Raw genomic sequence first — 21,976 nt, 5'->3', positions numbered from 1 at the left:
GCTGTGTTGCCCAGAGGTACCCACTAAGAAGAGGTTTGGTGAGCACCCGAGTTCCTTATTCAGGATCTTGGTTGAAAAGTTAATATCCATTTGAATGAAGGAGGGCCATAATTGTAAAATATATTATGTAATTTCACAAGTATATGTTCATGAAAGAATACAAAGTACGTCCTCTGCAGTCCAATGTAGCTCTATTAGTTTAAAGTAACTCCACACAACATCCACTCGTGTCAAAACACACGATGGTAACCTGAATCTGCAGTACGATGCCTTATGATAAGTGTGGTGTTCCTGAACGTCATTTACAGTGGGATGCACAAGTATTACTCGGCAAATTGTCCAATATGTTATCATTAATTTTTTGTCTTCCATTCACGTGATTTTGAGAAATAGATATGTATGTATACTGGTGCAGAGGCTGCCAGAAGCTTGTTTTCTTTCAATCTTGAAACTATCATTTCGCAAATCAAAGAGAGAAAAAAACATAGTGATGGACAATTTGCCAGGTAATACTTATGCATCCCACTCTACAATGCCTCTGCGGTTGAATTTGTTTCCAAGGGTACGACCGTACTTGCGTAGATTTATGGAATTTATAGGTACATTTGGACGGACGCGTTCTTACGATAATCCAAGAGCATGTGCTCACACAATGACAACCCATTCTTCATCGTTTGTTGCATAACGATATCCACAAAGAGATGAACGTCATCATTTTCACCGAAATGGACGGTGACTCTTGGGGTCCCCTGTGTGCGCGTGCGGCAAGGATGAAGATGAAATGAGAAAAGACATTTCGTTTATATTTAATTTGACGTATTTCGCGACAGGAGGAGCCACCACCAAGAAGCAACCAACTCATTCAGACCCAGAGAAAGCACTACGGGTTCCAGCGGTTGACGCGCCACACGGGACATTTTGCAGAGCTTAAGTCCAATTTCCGCTGCTTCGTCCAATCTTCCCATATCCATGCGCCTTATCCTCCTCGAGGGCACTCTCAAGACACGGGAGCTTCATGGTTAATTTCCAGCCCCTTCAACGAGTCTTGCATCCTGCCATGGTTTCTGCTGCTGCATAATTCATGTCCTTCGCCAGCTTCACTTCACTGGATAGCTTTATCGCGCCACCTCCTCAAAGACCAACTTGAAGAAAATACAATATACCGCATTTACGAGTATATAGGCAGCATTTTTTAAAGCCAAAGTTGAGGCTTATATTCGAGATAACTAAAAGTTAAGCCATTTAATTTTAACATGCACTATCAGTCTAACCAGTGTCTTAACTTGAATATTAACAATACTTAATGTCCCACTTCCAACTTAAATTTGGAGATGTAATTTATATTTACAATGATCGGTCAACGTCAGATCCTGTTTTAACACCACTACGTGGTTAATTTCACGAGTATATTGACATATACCTGTCAATATCGTGAATATGATAGAGCACCTTGCCAGTGTTTTGTGATGTGTACAAGTATCTGCATAATTTAAACCCCAATCAATCAATTAAATGACATTTTGGCTTTATGGAAAACTGCTTAAAAATTCTACCACAATTTCCGAAATTAAAGTTCTATGACATGGAGCTAATTATACATGATGAAATTTCATTTATTTTCCGAAATATCATTTAAAAGTTAATATCAAAAGGTATAAAACCGCGTCTGTTAATGTGGAATTGCTGAAAATATTTAATTAATGAAGTGATCGTTCATAAACAAAAGGAAGGCTTCGAGCAAATATAAATAACGCTGTGGATTCTTGTAGTGTCATTTCATATCTTGTATTGTTCCTATTTGCGTGGCTTTTCTGATGACATCACATATATGGCTTGATGGCATTAATAAAACAACGAAGTTTCGCGAAAGAACATGATATTATATGAACTGAGGAATTGGGGAACTTTCCTTAACTATACATATCTGTTTGTGACTTGATCGATGAGTTACGGCACCTTGAAACCTCACGAAAAAGATCTCTTGGAAACAGTTCCCATGCGTATTCACGATTAGAGAACAACGTTTAAGAATAATTACACCATCTTACGTAGCTAACAACCTTTAGACTACCGAGCAAACTTTTCGCTTAAAAGTCGAATACCTGTCAGTTCAGATGAAGTCCTCGGGAGGCGACGTGACAAGGATTTATATCGTTAAAAGTTTTGCTGATGATAAATTTATCACCCGATGAAAATCTCATTTCCTCCCAGAACGTAATGCGTGTATAAAAGGAGAGAGAGAGAGAGCTCGCGATGCAGCTTAACGGGTACAAAAGCCATTTCCAAAAGTTGTGCTCATTCATCTTGCAGATCGTTCAAGCTGGGTGGACATATCAAATGTGACGCTACATTTTCTTGGCGCCATCGTGATTTAATTACGAAACAGAAAAAGATTAAATGAAAGAATCGTTAGCAGACCCACCCTTTAGCAACACTTCAGGGAATGTTCAGTTGGTAAGTACGCCTAGGACCAGTTCTTTATTTCTACGCGACCTTTAACGTTTCTGTTCAGCGCAGAACAGCGATGATGCAGAGACAAGTATGTGTCTCTCTTGGTCTCGAAATTCGGGACGAGAACGAATAGTGTCCGTTTCACCCATATCAACATTACATCTTACTATGCGACTTAAGACGTAGCAATCGGATATATACCTGATGATTTAGTTGCAGACTAAAATTCCTTTTATCGAGACTTCGAAACGAGGCGTCAAACAACAACAGCAAACGTTGTTTGCCTTAATAACCGGTATACATAACAAAGCTTGTGCGGTGTCAGACTGTACATGCTGGTTATACTATATACAGGGTGTTTCCGGGCTGATGATACAAACTTTCAGGGATGATGGAGAAGGGCACATGTATCGTATCAATTTGAGATGAGAAACCCTGGTCCGGAAACTACTTAGTCGAAAGTTATAAGCGAAAATCGGTGTATGAAGATGTAATACTTTTAATACCTGCACAAGTTTCGCAAGCTGCTACATTCACAACAGTTGTTCAAAGGGACGCCACTGCAGCCTTGCAAGCCAACGTGGCTCTGGCGTCTAGACCTACAGCCAGTATAATTCTCTGTAGGGCTGCGTGTTGTCCTGTGTCTTGTCCTTATATGTACTGAGTGCCCCTTTACACTGAAGCTTTTAACTTGATTAAGGAGATTTATAGTCCTCTGAAAGTAGGGCGATTAGATATTCTGAAACGAAAAGCAGGACATCCATGGACGCACACAGGTAGGGTGTAAGAGGATCGCGTGCCCTCTTCTTTTGGACGAAAGAAAGTAGTGCTACCTTCATACACCTGCTTCTTCTCTTATATATTTTCCTTTTATTCATGTCTCTTTTATTTTGTTCTTTTCGTTCCTCTTTTTGCGTTACTTTTTCGTTTTAGAGATTAGCCTTTCTATGTCTCTCGCTCTTCATAGTTTTTTGTGTCTTTACTCACTTTTATGTACGAGTTTCTCCCCCCCCCCCTTCTCTCATTTTCTTCCAAGTCTTAGGGATTTTTGGATGCACTGTGGATGTCATTATTTATTGTTATAAATAATTAAAATAATGTTTCTTTGATGAAAACCCAAAACTCATTATTATTTCTGTTTCAGGATGAAATCGTGATTTTTGAACTTAGATTTTTTGGTTATTCATTACTCAAAACACGCAATTCACACCCTACAAATGAATCGCTCAAATTCGGTGCCCTCACTCTTTAGTGAGACAAGTGTTATTATCCTAGCTTAGACGTCTTTTTTAATATTCATGCTGAAACAACTTCCCGATCCCGTAAAATACCCATACTTTGTGAAATAATATTAATTTATTATTAACCAATACTGAGAATATACTTGTCTATTGCCCCATCTGTAGTATATTCCTCAAAAATCACCTCATCAATACATCAAACAACTTTAAATTCCCGAAGTGCCCCTGCGTATACTTTTAGTCATCACTTGAATCTTGTATATCATGTCATATGAACAAATCGAATGCAATATCTGTTTCTAAGGAATAACTATAAACTTGAGAGTAGGGCCAACGCCGCGAGCGTGAATATTTTTAAATGTACGACTATTTATTTGTGTACATGATAAACACATAATGCGTGTATGTATGTCACCAATTTACATAAAAAAGTTTATTGTGTATTCATGAAAGGGAGGACTTTATTGAGATAAACAATTTGCAGGACATTTAGCAGGATGCTGTTGAAAAAAAGGAAATATTTGGTTTTTTGAAGTGTCATCGCAGACCACAGGACATGGCCTTCAAAAAAAGGACTGTCCTGCGAAACTCTGGTCACCCTATCAGAAAGGCATGTTGACTTTATTTATGGTAAGGGTATGATGTGACGGGTGCAAATAGCTTAAGTGCTGACGTACCAACAATTTCCATTTAATGTACAATTGGAGATGGGGGTTTAGAAATCGAGATGGACTTCCTCAGAGAATTGGGCGCTTTCGTTTCATACCATCCGTGGGGTATAACTTGTCAAATTTGTTAAACGTTTAGAATAATAGTGTTTCTCACTTGATTTGGAAGAAACGGATGCATTAAAATAAGACTAGATTTTGCAGGCCATGTCCTGTGGTCTGCGATGACACTTCAAAAAACCAAATATGTCCTTTTTTTTCAACAGCATCCTTCTAAATGTCCTGCAAATTGTTTATCTCAATAAAGTCCTCCCTTTCATGAATACACAATAAACTTTTTTAAGTAAATTGGTGACATACATACACGCATTATGTGTTTATCATGTACACAAATAAATAGTCGTACATTTAAAAATGTTCACGCTCGCGGCGTTGGCCCTACTCTCAAGTTTATACTTATTCCTTAGAAACAGATATTAATCATTCGATTTGTTCATATGGCATGATATACGAGGTTCAAGTGATGACTAAAAGTATATGCAGGGGCACTTCGGGAATTTAAATTGTTTGATATAAATTGATGAGGTGAAATTTATTTTCTACATCACAATTTTTACTGAACTCTGTATCCCTCTGCATTGCAGTATGTTATGTACAGTAGGTATGTACGAGGTTTCGAGCAGGTTTCACAAGTTCCCAATCTTGTCACAGCGAAAAGTCGAGAAAAACAAAACACGGACGTGGGGGCCCACGTCTACGAATTCCTCCTTTGTATTAACACAGAAAACTCACATCCACATTAGTCCCTTCACAAGCAAGAAAGGTTTTGGGAACGACCTAAATCACCCGGAACTGTACTGATAAAAGAAACAAGTTACCAGCGAGTTAATATTTGAGATTGCAATTAAGTAATAAGATTGACTTCCGTAAAGCATTATCTAGCAGATACGGGAACTGGAATTAAATTGGGAAAACCCTAGGAAACATATTTGTGAATTTCCTACTCGTGATTTACATTTGCACTCGGAGAACCCGGAGGCAACCTCATAGGCGCAAAAGGTTACGGAGTGTGAACCTGATCGCACCATCGCTGCCCAGGAAGAAATGATGCGCTGAACCGTTCCTATACTTTGCCTACATTAGTAGTAACTCTCTATGGTACAGAGACAGAGAGGACTAGTGAAAATTGAGACGAGAACGAGACTCAGTGCTGGAAATCTTGGTCTCGTTCGAGACTTCGATGTGTTATTGAAAAACTTACTTAAACCACATTTACTGTACTATGCGGCTACTTCAGACATAGACGCGATACTTGATTTTATGTGTACTACGTGGTTGCATGAATCTTCAGGATAAACTTCAGCTTTTAGAGTGCTCGTAGCATCGAAAGAGGACATAAAGCAGATAAAATGTTACAAAGAAAGGTTGTTTGCCTTAATACGGACATATATACGCTGCGAAAGTTTGTGTGGTGACAAACTACACTAAGAGACAGCATAAAATAAAAATTCAATGTAAATATATATACGAGGGGAGAGTGAAAAGTTTTGAGCCTCGCAGGGAAGGGGTGTTTGAGCTACAGTTTCTCATTATGATTTCTCTACATAATCACCCCCCAGATCAACGCACTGATGCATTTTGTGCTGCAGTTTGTTTACAGTCATCTGGTAGAATGATTTGTCATGAGTCACACTACTGAATGACCGCCTTAATGACCTCATCGTTCGTGTGGAAGTGACGTCCTCGAAGTGAATTCTTCATAGCAGGGAAAAGATTAGAATCTGACGGGGCCTGGTCGGGGCATTAAGGTGGCTGGGGAAGTGCGGTGAAGCCACACTCGACCAAAGGCAGTAAGGGCTTGCCGACAGAGGTACCGAATGACGGCCCTGTCGGCCACTTAATTCATTTTCAACCTGAGAAAAGCATAGAAGAAAACATGTGAATTTCATAAAGGTTCGCACAGTGTGTTCGAAAACTCAAACCTTACATCCTCCAAAATTTTAACTACCTAGCATCACTCCTTCCATGTGAGGCTCAAAACTTTTCACCCTCCCCACACATATATATATGAGAAAGTTCCCTCAAAGTTTCCATCTAAGCAATCATCCTGATCGACGCGATTAGCCTTTTTACTGTCAAAATCGAGAAGAGCGTAGTAATGTTTCCAGCAGGGAAATTTCCCAGAAACTAGTTTCTGGAGCCAAAATTACAGGAAAGGTAAAAATGGGAGGAACATAAAAATGTGCAAGAAACGGGGAAATCAATACACTACACCAATGCTCATTTCCGAATCACGCTTGCTTCTGTTTTTCCACTTCTAGTGAAATATAAACAACTGAAATATTGTCTATCGATTCAATTCGAAGTCAGCTGATCGTAATTGAGCAAAATAAAACGTAAGAACTTTCAAGTAAGAAGTTTAATTAACATTAAAGACTATAGAACACGCAAATTTTGTAAATTTGTCTAATGTAAAGCTACCCCTGTGCATTGCAACATGCCGTCAATGGGGGTAGAGTGCCATACATTCACACAATCTCGGCCGTCTATAGATATGACGTGATCGGCACCAGGCTCTGGGCGTCTTTTTTAAATTTTTATATCTTGTTTGTGGGAAACAAGGACTTTTAAGCAGGAAGAACGAATTTTTGGCATTAACGAAAGTGTCCATCTGACGAAACAACCTTCCTTAATACATCTTGGCGATTGTTCTCCTAAAGATTATCAGGTTTATTTTACTTCGCTTTTCTGCCACTTTTGGCTAATCGCGAAGATGAGGATGAGTGATAACTGAAATCGATGAAGGGACACTCAAAAAGAACACCCATGTTCAGTTCGGGATTCGAGCCCAAGACCCCTGGCGCCGTAGCGCGGTGTTAACCACTCCGTTTCGGAGGTCGGCTCTTCTTCTAAAGAATCCAAACTTTTTTTAGTGTTAGGCCAAAGCATCAATAACTAACTTGTCACGTAATATAAACGACCTCGTACAGAAACCTAGATTCTACCGAGGAGAAACTCTTTCAATCAATTCAGGAAATTATATTGGAAGAAAAACTTTCCTTTCTACTTCCGAACTTCTGACATGTTGACATGTTATTAATACAAACATTGATTATATGTGAACACCTGCGCTTAAACATGACGGAAAATGAATACCCATTTGGCCAATTGCATAAAAGGATTATAAAACTGGGGATTCGATTGCAACAAAAGGTATGATATTTGATGATGAAAGCTCAAGCCAACATTAAGACCTTCTTGTCTTGGCTCACACCGCCTTCTTTTCACGGTTTCTAGCCAGCCTTGGAGTTTTCTACATAAAGAAAAAATCCGAGCTCTTACCAACTGACAGTACTTTTTTTTTCTCTCTATTTTCATAAAAGGTGTTGCTCGTTCTGTAAACTATCGAAGCAAATGGGTTTCATTTCATATTTCCTCGACAATTCGCGGGAAAGCAACTTCTCACTTATGAATAATCATGCTCATCACAAACGTCGACATTTATTGACTCATTCGTTAAAAGTTTGAACGTGTAAACTTTGTTCGCCAAGTTTCCAAACAAGCTGACATTTACAGAGAATCCAGGGTAGAGAGAAATGTAAAAATAACATGATATTTTAACGTGCAGAAATGGAAGCAGTGGAAAACTGATATTGTACAACGAGAAGACTGCATTAAAAACAAAGTATGAAAGGTCAATGATGTGTATTTTAAAATTCTATGGTGCAACTAAATATCAATAGCGCTATCCATAATTATTTTTTTGTAATTGTTCGTTGCTGTTTAATATATTTGCACGTAGATTTATAGAAACAATTGTTGCATTTAAATGAGATATATGTGAAATATGTTGAAACAAAGTTCATTTCCCAATAGCTAGCTATACTTTCTTACCTTTCTATATATAATTCAATATAGGTATAATTAGCTTTGCCAGAAGATGTGATCTAAATATAAGTGTTCTAAATTGTGTATATTAAATTATTAAAATTTCATGCAACAAGGGAACTCTGATATCATGTGAAGATATGTGTAAATGTGATATAAAAAAGGGTAATGGCTATAAACTTCCAAATTAAGGAAATGTTGGCTGAAGAATAAAATAAATAAATCCTCCGCCTCTGAAGCTACTGTTTCAACAATCATCAGACCACCTCCAAGTGAAATACTTTTTTTCAAAATCCATGAAAAAAAAATCATTTTACAGAAGATGGAGTTTTGTGCCTATTTCTAAGTTAATAAATAAATAAAAACAAAAAGGAAGGTCAATTTATCTTAAACTACAAATTTAGTTCAGCTTTATAATGAATTGGTTAATTAAAATTTGAAATAATTTAATGATACGTGTCAACAGCGATTATTAGAACGAAAAGGGACATTCCTGAATGTGTGTATGTTAACAAGAAAAAAGAAAATTGGTACACTTTCACGACCCGAGTGTGGTCAAATAGAAGTCGGAAAAGGGAAGAACTAAACCGGGACAACTGGTAGCCTTAACTATCGCTGTGGCTACAATTCAGAGCGAACAGTGGGGATTTTCGTCCCCAGAGGGAAAGAAGTGAATCCGGAGAACATTCCACATTAAGAGACAATGCTCTGCATACGGGCTGTCTCCTTAAAAAAAGAGATATTAAATATTTATCGAACAATACATTTACGCGAAACAACCCCTTCGACCAGAACTAGTCACTGTCCACGTTAAGTGTCCTTTACATGTAAAACCGGAACTCGCCACGCACAATACATTAGCTCCATTAAATCCCTGTGCATCACACGAAGGAGCCGTCAATACCCAATTATCGAAATAGCTTCTCGTGAGCTGACAAAGCGTTTGACTCCGTACATCCTCCCGGCACGCAAACGCTCATCAGAGGAGAGACACAGAGCATGAAATCAAACATTTGAGCGTTGTCAGCTCTTTCGTTGAATAAAAATTACAATTAGCGCTTCTCGTAAATCTATACTGATGACAGAAAGAACAAACATGAAGAGAGGAAATGAACTAAGAAACACCTCTGTAATACTTTCTGGTGAAAATATCCATTCATATGTAAACAAGGAAGTGTAAATTAAGTATCCCCTGGTAAATTGACATGGTTTTATTCTGCCCCATCTCAACAACATAAGATTCATATTTAATACTGTAATATCCAAATTCTCATTAGATTTTTAAACGTAAACTTGCTCATAATAAGTATATTTTTATGCCAGGCGCCAGAGACTCGTTGGCCTGCAAGAACAGGGGCTATGATAAAATTAAAGTATAATTCCCGGTTTTCAAGGCGAACTTCCCAACAATTCAAGGGTACAAGCAGATGCTTTCTCAATTTCAACCTCACGTATTACTGTCTCTCACCACCCACACACACGCAAATACGAGGGGAGTGTGAAAAGTTTTGAGCCTCACAGAGAAGGGGTGTTTGAGCTACAGTTTCTCATTATGATTTCTCTACATAATCACCCACCCCTCCCCCAGATCCATGCACTTATGCATTCTGTGCTGCAATTTGTTTACAGTCATCTGGTAGAATGATTTGTCCTGAGTCTCACACCACTGAATGACCGCCTTCGTCCGTATGGAAGCGGCGTCCTCGGAGTGAATGCTTCATGGCAGGGAAAATCTGACGGTGCAGGTTGGGAGAATAACGTGGATGGGGAAGTGCGGTGAAGCCACACTCGACCAAAGCAGCTGTTGCAGTAAGGCCTTTCCGACAGAGGTAGCGAATCACGACCCTGTCGGCCACTCTCTTCTCTGACACTTAATTCATTTTCAACCTGAGAAAAGCATAGAACAAAACATGTGAATTTCATAAAAGTTCGCACAGAGTGTCCTAAAACTCAAACCTTACATCCTCCAAAATTTTAACTACCTAGCATCACTCCTTCCATGTTAGGCTCAAAATTTTTCACTCTCCCCTCGTATATTAACAATATAAAGGGTCTGTGTGATTACAATGTATCCAAAAATTATAATTCAATTCAATTACACGGTATATACTGTGTTTAAAATAATTAATTTAAGATGTGGAGTTTACATTTGCAATTCCAGATGCTTCAGTGAATGAATGGCCTAAAAAATAATAAAAGCAAAAGGATCAGCAATATACTTACACATATCTTTTTACAAATTTATGAGGGTTTGTCTGCATATTCGGGCCTTAATCATCATTTGCCATCATCTTCGCGATACAGACTTTCCACTACGAATTTGGAAGTATTAGTGTATTTATGGGTGTAACTTGGGGCCTAATTTTTTGGGTCTCAAATGTCCCCGTCAAGGAGTGTATTTACACTATTTATTTATATCGAAAGTTAACAATATGAACGTTCCTTTTGGTACTTTGTGGGCTGGTATTTGTACCATTATACTTTTCACGGTAAAAGTATAGTGGCTAGAATACTGCGTCACACGAGTTGGAATCAAGAGTAAAAAAACTTGAAATGCAGAAAGCTTCTCTCTCAGACAAGGGCGAAGAATCGTGCATTTTTAACAATGCCACGTCGCTTCATCCTTTCAACAAAACGTCAACAATAAAAGGCAAGTCCGGAAAAATGATTCTCCAAGAAACTGAGAACGAGCTCGGAATTCTTCTATTAATATTAAAGATGGAAAAGTGGGGGGTAGGACTTTCAAATGATGATAGAATCGGACGATCAAATGCTTTTGCATGATAAAAACACCAATCGTCAATTTCCATAATAACTTTCGTTAAAGCCATCTCTAGTATCTTTCCCGTTAGTGTGTTCTTCTCGGAAAGGGATTCACGAGCTAGGCACATCCTTCCTCCTACCACGACGAGCTTCCTTGTAGGCATTCTCCTAACACCGGAGATAAGTTGGCGGCGATTCTATAAATCTGAGCTCTCGCGGAAGCTTTCCTGCTATCGATTGCCCCTTCGCCAGTTCACGCCAATAGAACTCGGAAGGCTCGCCAGCTACCACACAAGCAGCAACGTGCGTCCAACTAATGCACACAATAGCAACTCTTCCACGAAATACATGTGTGTTAGAAAGAAAAAAAAATAAAAGAGAATGAACCTTACCTGCAGGTTTCAGTTTACGCTACTCCAACGATTCCTTCTTTACCACAGGGTGTCCGAAAAGTAGCGTTCATTAAAGAGAGAACAAGCGTAACATCGAGGTGGTGAAAGATGAAGAGGACTTCCACGATGATGTGGTTGTTTCAGAACCCATCTCGGTGGCCAAGGGCGAAGATTCTAGGTTTGAGTCTTGGGATAGGTGTTTTTTTTATGAGTGTCCCTTCATCAATTTCATGTAATCCTCATCGTTGCGATAGGCAAAAATGGCAGAAAAGCTAAGCAAAATTAGAAAAATACAAGGACAAATAGAATTTATTTAGTTTAGTTTACTTCGCTTTACTGCCACTTATTGGCTACTCGCGAAGATGAAATGGATGAAGGGACAATCACAAACATATATGGACGACACAACCAGAAGATTAAACTGGCTGAGAGTCCACACGCCACTGGCTCGCAAGTCTGCAAAATGCAATCCAGGGTATATTACGTAGAAGAGAGATTGACATTTAGGTGTCTTAATAAATCGATGGCCTCTTATATACCCCAAGACAAATAGGAGACATACGTCCAGCACATGACGCCAGAATGAAGAAAAGTTGGAAGTTGATGTGGATTCATCAATCACAAATGAAGCGTATTATTGCCGCTGAAAACACCGATAGTATAGCTAATCTGATTAAAAGATTGGTGTTCCGCTTTACATCAAGGAAACAAACTAGTAATTCTGGTTACCTTCAATGTGTGTAAGTTTATATTAAAACACAGTTTAGTGACGTAATAAAAAAATAAGCATTTCAGTTGTTTTCTTTTAAATCTGCGAGCAATGCTGTAACAAAATATTGCCACATGACACCCACGACAAGTCATGCTTGCTTGTGTCATCGAATAAACAGGACTTGAACTTAGGACGTATGGATTCATAATCCTGATTTCTCACCCTACTAAATTCTAGTCATAATCCTTGGTTGTGCTGCATCTCTTCACAAAAAATTTCCTTCGACAACTCCGATAAGGCAAAGCCGTAGGAGGATAAAATATGCATGTAGTCACGGCCACTTCTGGGTTGTAACGATGCTATTGACGCCCAATAAGATTGTTACAACTCAGAAGTGTCAGTGACTGTACTAACAACCGGCCTGCGGTTTCGTTGACGACTCGTTTATAATATACGTATTTTCATAGTTTCTAGGTCCAGAAGAAGGGGCTGGAAACCTATCAAAACTTTCCAATAATAATAAAAGAGTTCAATATCACCTTTTACCTCAGGGGACTAGAATACGCAGAACTTTTTTTCGGAGGAGGTCGCAAGTATAAAGGTTGATATTACGTAGCTGCGTTTTGCGGCGAGGTGGGTGGATACACCATAAAACATTTTCGTTATTAAATTACAATTTTTAACATTTGTTTTGAAAGTTCTTTCAAGGACAAAAATGGTGTGATCGGGGGGTCATTTTAACGTGGGTTTGCATTTACCACTTGTCCCCCGCCCCCTCGAGTTCTTTACTGATTTCATTTGAAAATTTGATTTTCTCAAAATTTCGGGAGGGGCTGTAACCCCTCACGTATGCCAGTACCTCAAGGGTTGAATTTCAGAAAATCCCTTCTTAGTGGATGCTTACGTCATAAGAAGGCACCCCTAAACTTTCAGATTTCTATGTCCAGGGGTTTCATAAGTAAGTGAGTGAGGACAAATTCTACTTATATTAAGATAAACTGGTGTATTGACAAGAATGCTGTGCTCAAAGTGAAGCGGACGCCAATGTCTAACACAGTCTGATAAAAACTCTGTTCAACATTTTTCCACCGAAGATTCCAGCATACCGTCTGGTAAGTTCAGAAGCTTCAGATATCGCTTCCAGGTCCTCAGAATCGGAATCTGATTTGTCGATTCTTTGGCATTATTGAATGAAAGTAGAACGCTATTTCCATAACTTCTTCTCACTGAAGATCGATATGGCAAGAATCGGAAACCTTTTCTCACATTATCGAATGCATGGAAGACTCCCTCTTTCAGGGACATCAACAAACAACATTGCCTTGGGAATCTAATATACGAGTAGCTCTGAACAAAGAATTTTCGTCGGCACAAAATTCGATTACGTCAAATTACGTACGGAGCTTTCTCTGGTATACATACTATGCAGGTGCGGCCCCGTGGAAGGGGGACGATAAGCCCCTTTACCTGCCTAGACATGGGTAAAATAATCCCTAATATTGTTGACTACAAAAACGCTGTGTGTGTTCACATTTTTCAGAGCAAAGAAGAAAGAAGACGAAGATAAGAAACCAAGGACAAAAGAAATATGGAGATAGGATTAAAGATGTGGGTGCAAAAGTAATAGCGCCTGTTTACTTGACAATCTATTGATACTTTTTAAAGTATAAAGAAAATAAGTAGTCAAAGCAGGAAACACGTTGCATTTTGCTAGGAGTTACATTAATGAAGGACATCTATGAACATGTATACAATATTACAGCTATTCTAACCATCCCCATGCCACAATTACATTGGTTGTGCTGTGATTTTAATTTATTATACAATGGTGAAATGTGGAATGCAAGACATGGTTATAATGAAAATATGAGCCCAAGTTCTGAATGAGCTTACTCATTACAAATATTTTCTATCAACAGTTGCAGCTCCACATGTGGAACATGAGAAAGGCATTTACAATACTGGAAATGAGTAGAATTAAATTTGGAATTAGAAAATAACTAATAGGTGTGCTTGATAATAATCTGCACACACCCTTGAGAAAGTGGTCAATCTTGCATGCTATATTAGTTTATATTTTGTATGAATATTTTTTGATGTTGTTTTTAGCTTGTGGAGATTAGTGTTCAATTTGTGCTTAGAGAGGTTAATCAGGACTGAGAGTACAGTTTAAAGTGGGATTCGAACCACTGTGTAATGCATCTTCATCAGAAATGGCTCAAGCAGATCCATTATAGCAAAGTAATTAGTTGTTTTGTATGGTACTATTATTATGTGTAGATATATGTATTTCACCTACATGTCTAGTTATATTATGCATAAAAGCTGAAACTTTCATTATGAGTTCTGACAACATTTGCCAAATGGTTTCTACCAGGCCCGTAGACAGGCTCAACCCCCCCACCCCCCTCCCCGGAACTGCCATCAGCCCCCTTCACATTAGGTAAAACTATTTTAAGTAATTTGTTTGCAGTGAAGAGTGAAGATGTAGACAGCAGATAATATTTTGCTCACAACTTTGGCGAAGGATAAATTCACAGAACATGAACAGCAGTTATTACATTTGATCATTTTGTTTATGATCAGAAGTCTAAGTAGCAGCAGGTATTTAGAAGATTCTCTAGACTTTAGAAAGTTCTTTACATGGGAGCTTCTTTATCTGTACCTTCGCTGCCTCTGTTGCAGCCTCCCAATTAGACAGAAATCTGCAACTTTGACATCACCATCCACATTCAAATGTCAACATCTCCCAAGTCTTAGGAACAAAGAGGAGTTTCATTGCTTTGGCCGGCGATGGAATGTATGGTAGCCACTATGAGTAAATATTTCCCTTTAATCTTGTGTGATATAAATATCTGTATCATCAAAAGTAGTATGGAGTGTGTAGTAAGGGATGATTTTAGTAGCAGTCAATTAACACTTCAAGAGATATTTTAAGATATAGAAAAATGTAGTATTTGTATATTTCTAAATTTTATATAGCTTAATGACTGACAACCCCCTCCCCCCCAATATGCACACACACACACAATTTACCTTCATTTAATCCTGTTCAACTTTTGAGAAATGGACTTGGTTTACAAAGCCTCCCCCTGATAACCTGTGAGCCCCCTTGGAGCAGTGGTGACTCGTGAAATTTTTGGGGTGTAGGAAGTTATGGTAAACAGACCGAAAATGCATTCAATTACACAGTGGCATGTATCGCCTGTACCTTGGAATAGCCATTGGATTTGTAATGTTAGCTGCAGGCCCTCCCTGCCTGTCATTTGTGGATTAAGAACAGCTTTGCCAATACCAACCTCCTGATACGAAAAGGTGCTGTTCCAACTCATAAATTGCACTAAATGTGATAAAACTATGCTAGGGTTTATTATTATTATACAAATATTATTATAATTTTCTGATGACTGTAATAGCACTATCTACTCTGTGGTAATAGTTTTAAGTTCAATTTTATTTTGCTATTTTGGAGTTGTGAACTGCGTTATTGATTATTTATTGTAGTTAAGCAACATTAGGGATTTCACCCATTATAAAAAAATGTGTATAGCAGAGTGCTTGTAAAAAGTTGAAGAAAATTCCATGACTGGTTACGGTGTCAGTTTGTTTTATTTGTAACCTCCAACCTTCTACCGATTTCCTTTTATGAAATGTTCCTCCCTTGTTAAATCGGGGAGGATAAAGATGAAAACAAGAGGATGGATCAGGGCCTGTAAAAGCTTGTCCCTTGGTCGGTATACTTCCTTTTGTTTGAAATAAGTCTGCTGGAGAAGTACAAACAAGATCTCCAGACTTTTAAAAAATATATATTTCCTCAAAATATCTTCATTAGAATTCAATTTCTCTGTTTCCCAAGGATGCCCGTTTTTGAAATGATGCTGGATTTTTCATTATGCCAAACACAGAGTGCTAGGTGCCAACGAAGTTCAAATTTTGCTAGGTTTGGAACCATTGTGCTAGAGTTGGCATCACTGTTGAGGAACCCACGGACCGTATAACTGTGCAAACCCTATGCATGCCCCCACCCTCCCTTACACTGCCCCTCGTCCATCTGCCTGTAGGATGACGAGAAAGTATCCTCAGCGGCAAGCAAAGATGGTGGGTCATCTTTGGGCAACAGATCTGGAACAAGCGGGTGATAGCTAGCACATTGACTCTTGGCAGTCGAGTAGCGAACCTTGATTGCGCTCAAAATTTTATAATGCTCATTAAACTCTTAAAAAGTAGAAAACTTGAAATAAGTATAAATGAAACTGTAGGAAGTTTCTCACTTTCTACATGGAGGAATCGCCACTGCCTTGCAGATTATTTGGTAAAATTCCGATCTCCGGGAAACATATTTCTTCAATTTTACAGGAGAAAGTACTTACGGAACTGAGTTTCTGTACACTTTTGAAAGGTTGTGGAAGTGTTTTCTCCCATAGTTCAATTTATTTGGTCAGTAAATCATGTATTTTTCTAAATTAATGTCTCTCTGATGCACAAAAGGTGTTGCCTCTATTTTCTTCCATTACGTAAACTGGATGTTACATGCATTTCATGACATAACCCCTGGTCAGTGTTTCCAATCACGCATATTTGTAACTATGTATCACGCATATTTGTAACTATGTTAACGTTACATAACCTACGTAAATCTGCATCTTGATGTGCATGATGTTTGAGTACGAACTCGTGTTTTAAGTTTGTGAACCACCACTGTTTTGCAAAAAGATGACGTGTACAGAATGCGTCGTAAAGTTGCACGGTGTGTGGAAAATGCAGTCGATTTTCTAATAAAAAACAAGCAGAATATACGTTATCCTGACATGAATTATCTTGAATTTATGTTAACGTAACCCAACCTACTGAAATGTGCATGATTTGTGATGTTGAGTAATAGCATGTATCCTTTTTTAACTATGTTAACCTAACATAATGTAACTAAGTTAACGTAACGTAACTAATGTAACCTTACCTAACCTAACCGACAAAAGTAGGTATTTTCCCGATTAGGGAAGTAGTCATTTTTCGGTTAGGAAGGTTGGAAACACTGCACACCCACTGATGAGTCAAGATTTGCCCGCCATATTGTGTGTAACGCAAGCGAAAAAGGAATGAACAATAATAACTCGATATGTGCAAAATTGACATTATTTTCGTGAAAAAAGTGAAATCCCACCTTAAAGAATCTTTAGCAATGCATAATAGGTAAGTACGAATGTGAAAAATAACAAAATTAATGAATTTGAGACGTCTCCCGGAGATCGGAATTTTAATGAATAAAATACATTCAAGAAATTGCTTCCTCTCAAAACAAAGAAATTGGTCAATTACTTTGATGTGACATGTGTATCCCAAACTTTCACAGGAGATGTTGGCAACTTGATGAGGCTCAGAAGAGTAACTCCACGTTTCCCTCCAAGGGAAACAAGGGATGTGAAGGATGGAGCAACAAGCTCTTCCAATTCATAAGACATGAGCATCCTACAGTATGGAAATAAATCAGGTGCATCGAGCAAGAAAATGTGGTGAAAGTAGTCATTCTACAGGCTGAGAGAAAAGGAAAACTAGGAGAATTTATACTGGATTCGCTATTTGTGCAGGATTATGTAATATACTGTTTTATTTTAACCTTGTAATTAAAAGGTAGGGTAATCTCACAGTGAGCTTATGTGAGTATTGATCAATTTATTATTTACACTGCCTTTCTTTCTGTTTGCCATATTTATCATATCCCAATTGCTATGTTAGATTCCATGGAATCTTTTTTCACCCTGCTAAAAGTACTGAGCCTTGAATCAATGGATACCTTGTGACAACTTTGGGCGGCTGGATCATGGTGCTTCCATTTCCTGCACTATGGTCCAGATCGACAACGAGCCTTCAGGGAATGATACTATGTACAACTCCAAGGCACCTTTATTTAGGGGTTTCATTTTTGCCGATTTAATAATAAAATGTCACATTTTGGAATATATTAGAAAAGGATTGGTTCTATTTCTTTTATAACTTCCATTTCTATTAAAGGATCCCAACTCATTATGCAAACCACAATATTAATAAGGCAACGACTTGCAAATTTTATGGTACCGAAACAACACAACGCAGAGTTTTCAGATCTGTGACAAACAAATATGTGCCTAGTCTAGAAGCATTTTAAAATAAGATAACTTAACGTAGGGTGACCAGACATACTCTTTTTAAGAGTATTATACTCTTTTAGAGGTTCATATACTCTATACTCTTTTCAATTTGCAAAAATCCCCAAATATACTCTTTTCCTTGCTATTTAATTTCATTCATTATTTTACTCGTAAAAATGCCTTAAAATCCACAGAACGGAAAACGTCATGATGTCAACAAACTGAAGTACTTACTCCTTGACTCAAGAATTTCCTTTGAACAATTTCAAGAGTCATTTTCACATTCCATCAACAAGCAAAACATATTTCAAATTCATTGGAATTTAATGAAATGATTAGGGCTGAGCCGATACCAATGCCGATATACTTACCGATTCCCACCGATACAGATACCGATACTTGAAAATTGCAATAATTAAAATTTGTTCAAAATATTGATTAATATTGTGTGTAAATATTATCCTCCAATTATATGCATCAACATACCAAGAAATTTGCTTTAGAATATTCAAGAATTGCATCAGAATATTAAAATAGATATTATGTAGTCACAAAATATAGTTTTTCATGCAAAATTAGTGTAAAATAAAAAGGATGTTTTAATTTTGCAGAATTTCCAGTATAATTAGACTGTCAACAAGTCGCAAGGGATTCCCCGTGAAAGACCAAAATGCCGGAAAGTATCAACTGGTATCGGTAGCTGAATTCCAAACGATACTTTCCGATACAGATACATCGGCATCCGCTCAGCCCTAATATGATATTTCTGAAACTTGCTGTGCAATTTCAAAAACTGCTGAAGAACATCTTGAAGATTGGGGGGAAGGAAAAGAATCAATGATGGGTAAGTGGATGTCAGTGTGCAAAGATTTAGTACAGGCTGGGTCAAATTTAAAAGTGATTGTGCCTCTTATAAAATTCTTGTTTACTCTGCCTGGTACAAATGTTGGTTGTGAAAGACTCTTCACTGTTATCAAAATTTATTGGCGGGAGGAAAAAAGTATACTTCTGGTGTCAACACTCGAACAAGTAATGAAAGTGAAATTCAATGTGGTCATGACCTGTGAAGAGTTTGGACTGGCAATAAAGTACGATTTAAACATACTCAAGAAACCAAAATCATCCCGGAAGTATGAATGATGGTGCCCATTGGTGAGTAAGTATTTGTAATTAGCTAATTACATTAGACCCATAAGTAATAAAAGCAATAACAAATAGCCACCCTTATTTTCGTTTTATGTTTTGTGCATGCGCACCTTCAACCTATAGACTTCTTTTTGGTCAACAAATATTTGGTCACCCTACTTAACGTAATAATATTTCTTGAACTTACCTCTGGTAGTTCATCAGGTACTTTTCCCATCCATGTTAAAGACAGGATAGCACAATCACATTTCGCGTTGGTATTTCGCTCGAAGTGTAAGTGCATAGCCAATGCTTAACAAGTGACTTTTCTTCCTTCAGCATACAGTACACTGAGCTGCAAAAGCCATCAAACTTCCAGTCACTCTTGTTTTTTTTTACGTTCTAATAAACAACCGTAGATCTTATTAAACTACATTGTATCACATCACTCACGTATTAAGGCAGCGCATCTTCATGTAAGCATTAACCTATTTCACCAGAAACACGAAAAAACATTGCGAACATGATAGAATAATGTTTAATGTATCAAATTACAATATATCACGTCTTTCGCATTATTTAAAGGAATTTCACACAGTGAAATACGGAAAAACCTTTGAAGAAAGAATGTCACACTTATTATTCAGGTTTTCTGACTAAAACCTTACTACTAATGTAAACATTAGTAACTGTCAAATTATACCTTCCTTCAAAAGAGCAAATTTGTGACTGACGTGCAGCAAACATTGTCAACTTGCTAATTTCAGCATATTTCCATATCGGATCGACCTCCCTTTACTACACCGACAAAAAAGTAGCACGGACGGCAATTCCACTCACGCATCGTCTGCACTTCCGATGTCCCCAACGCAGTCATCACAAAATCACTTTTCATAATGTTCGGAACTTCACTGCTTGATAATATGTGAAAAATTACGCACAGTGGATACACAGTTACGTTCACGTTTATTAATGTTTACGAAGAGACGATTACTCCTTCAAAAGCACTTACTATTACCAGTACAACGTCACGTATTCCAGTCACTGTATTGATATTGATTTCTGACACTGCCATCTTTTAGCGGAAAGTTGAATTACATTATTCCAGATCCAAAAGCGAAACGAAATGCACCAGTGGAGTTGAAGTGGCAAAATTTCTGTAAACGGAAATTGAAACACGCTATTTTAAAGTAGCCGTGCACGGCATTCTCTCAGAAAGGAAGATATAAAATAAAATATTAATTTAATGAATTGGAATTTTGTATTTACACTGTAGATTATTGTGTAGCCATGTACGGCATTATCTCAGAAAGGAAGATGTAAAATAAAATATGAATGAAATTGAACTGGAATTTTGTATTTACACCGTAGCACACCGTGTACTTATTTATTGACAGTACTATCACCGGGAATTTATCCTCTGTAAATTTGAAAAGCCGAAGGAACCAGGAAACAACTAAAATCACACACATACACTGGTATACTAGTGGGTTTGGTTAAAATTATGTTTCTCTATCAGAGAATTTATTCACAAATGTTTACATGGGGAAGCAAGGGTGGGTAACCCCAACAATTTTGCAGTATTCGTTATTTTTTCTTGCATAATATACATATTTCTTACTTTTAATTAGTAGAGTAATAGTTAAAAAAAAAAAAACACACACCACCATCAAACATTGCACTAACATTATTGCTTCACGCCATGGTCGATGAACTTGGAAGGACAAGAGGATGCGTTGGACTCCCCAATAATCGAGAAATGTATTTGAGATATGAACAATATTTTATTTTATAATAATTCAAAAATAACTATGTGCATGCTTCATGCAACTGAAATTAATTCTACAAACAAGTAAGTCTATGCCCCAACTCCCCTTCAAAGTTTATAAATTGTTGAGTTACCTTATTGGTAACCCAGGATGGAACTCTGTAGGGACACTTGCTGTTAATTGCCCAATATTTCCTTTATTGAGAACACCATAACCTTGCAGACCTCGAACGTGGACAGGAAGAAGACCACTCTCAATTACCTAAATTTTCTCTCCATGATCCAATTCTTTCCCCACTCTCCTGGCACCTCCTTCACTCACCATTTTTCAAATGCAACTCCCCCGATCAGTCACAACTTCCTCCCGGCCAATGTCTGTCACTTTCATGACAAAGGAATGTCATTGTCCAATCAGAAGTCGCACCTGCATTCCTTCAAGATCTCCTCTGTCCACAAAATACTTCAATTCTTAATTTTTCCCACTAAACTTCAAGATGGAATGGTCTGGCTGCTGAATTCACTGCAATGAAGGGTCCTAGATCAGTAATTAAGTAAGGCATGGGTGTTATGTCAATGTTTATTTCATCAATTTGTTCTCGCCACCATAATTAACTCCAACGAAAATGAATAACTGCTGTGCTAACCACTCCGATAGTTTTGCAAGTCCAGCGACTGGTAGTGGTAGTTGGTTCATGTACAGAAATAGTGTCTCTGCAGTAGAAGGCAGTGCATGTGTTGTGGCTTGCGGAGTTAAAATATCTTCCTCTTATGGAATTTTTGAGCTTCAAGACAAAGCAGGAAGCACTACCTACATGGAAAATGAGCAGTAAAAAAAATCTTTTT

At 37.9% G+C, this 21,976-nt stretch overlaps 1 protein-coding gene across 2 annotated transcripts in view; it reads right to left on the bottom strand.

Moving 5' to 3' along the window:
• The window catches only part of Tusp (WD40 superfamily protein Tusp), a 133,902-nt gene extending 113,487 nt beyond the window's left edge, over positions 1-20,415 (bottom strand). For both annotated transcript variants that reach the window (XR_014441785.1, XM_083123989.1), the window contains exon 1: positions 19,574-20,415. Coding sequence is in view for 1 of the 2 variants with exons in the window: in XM_083123989.1 (XP_082980115.1) it covers positions 19,574-19,669 (96 nt within the window). In the remaining variant the exon portion in view is untranslated. The remainder of the gene's footprint in view (positions 1-19,573) is intronic.
• Between the last annotated feature and the right edge of the window lie 1,561 nt (positions 20,416-21,976).

Source organism: Lepisma saccharinum, chromosome 6 (assembly GCF_977018435.1).
Source record: "Lepisma saccharinum chromosome 6, izLepSacc3.1, whole genome shotgun sequence".
NCBI classification, from domain to species: domain Eukaryota; kingdom Metazoa; phylum Arthropoda; class Insecta; order Zygentoma; family Lepismatidae; genus Lepisma; species Lepisma saccharinum.
The sequence above is the reverse complement of the archived record's forward strand: the minus strand, read 5'-3'. Positions and strand labels throughout refer to the sequence as shown.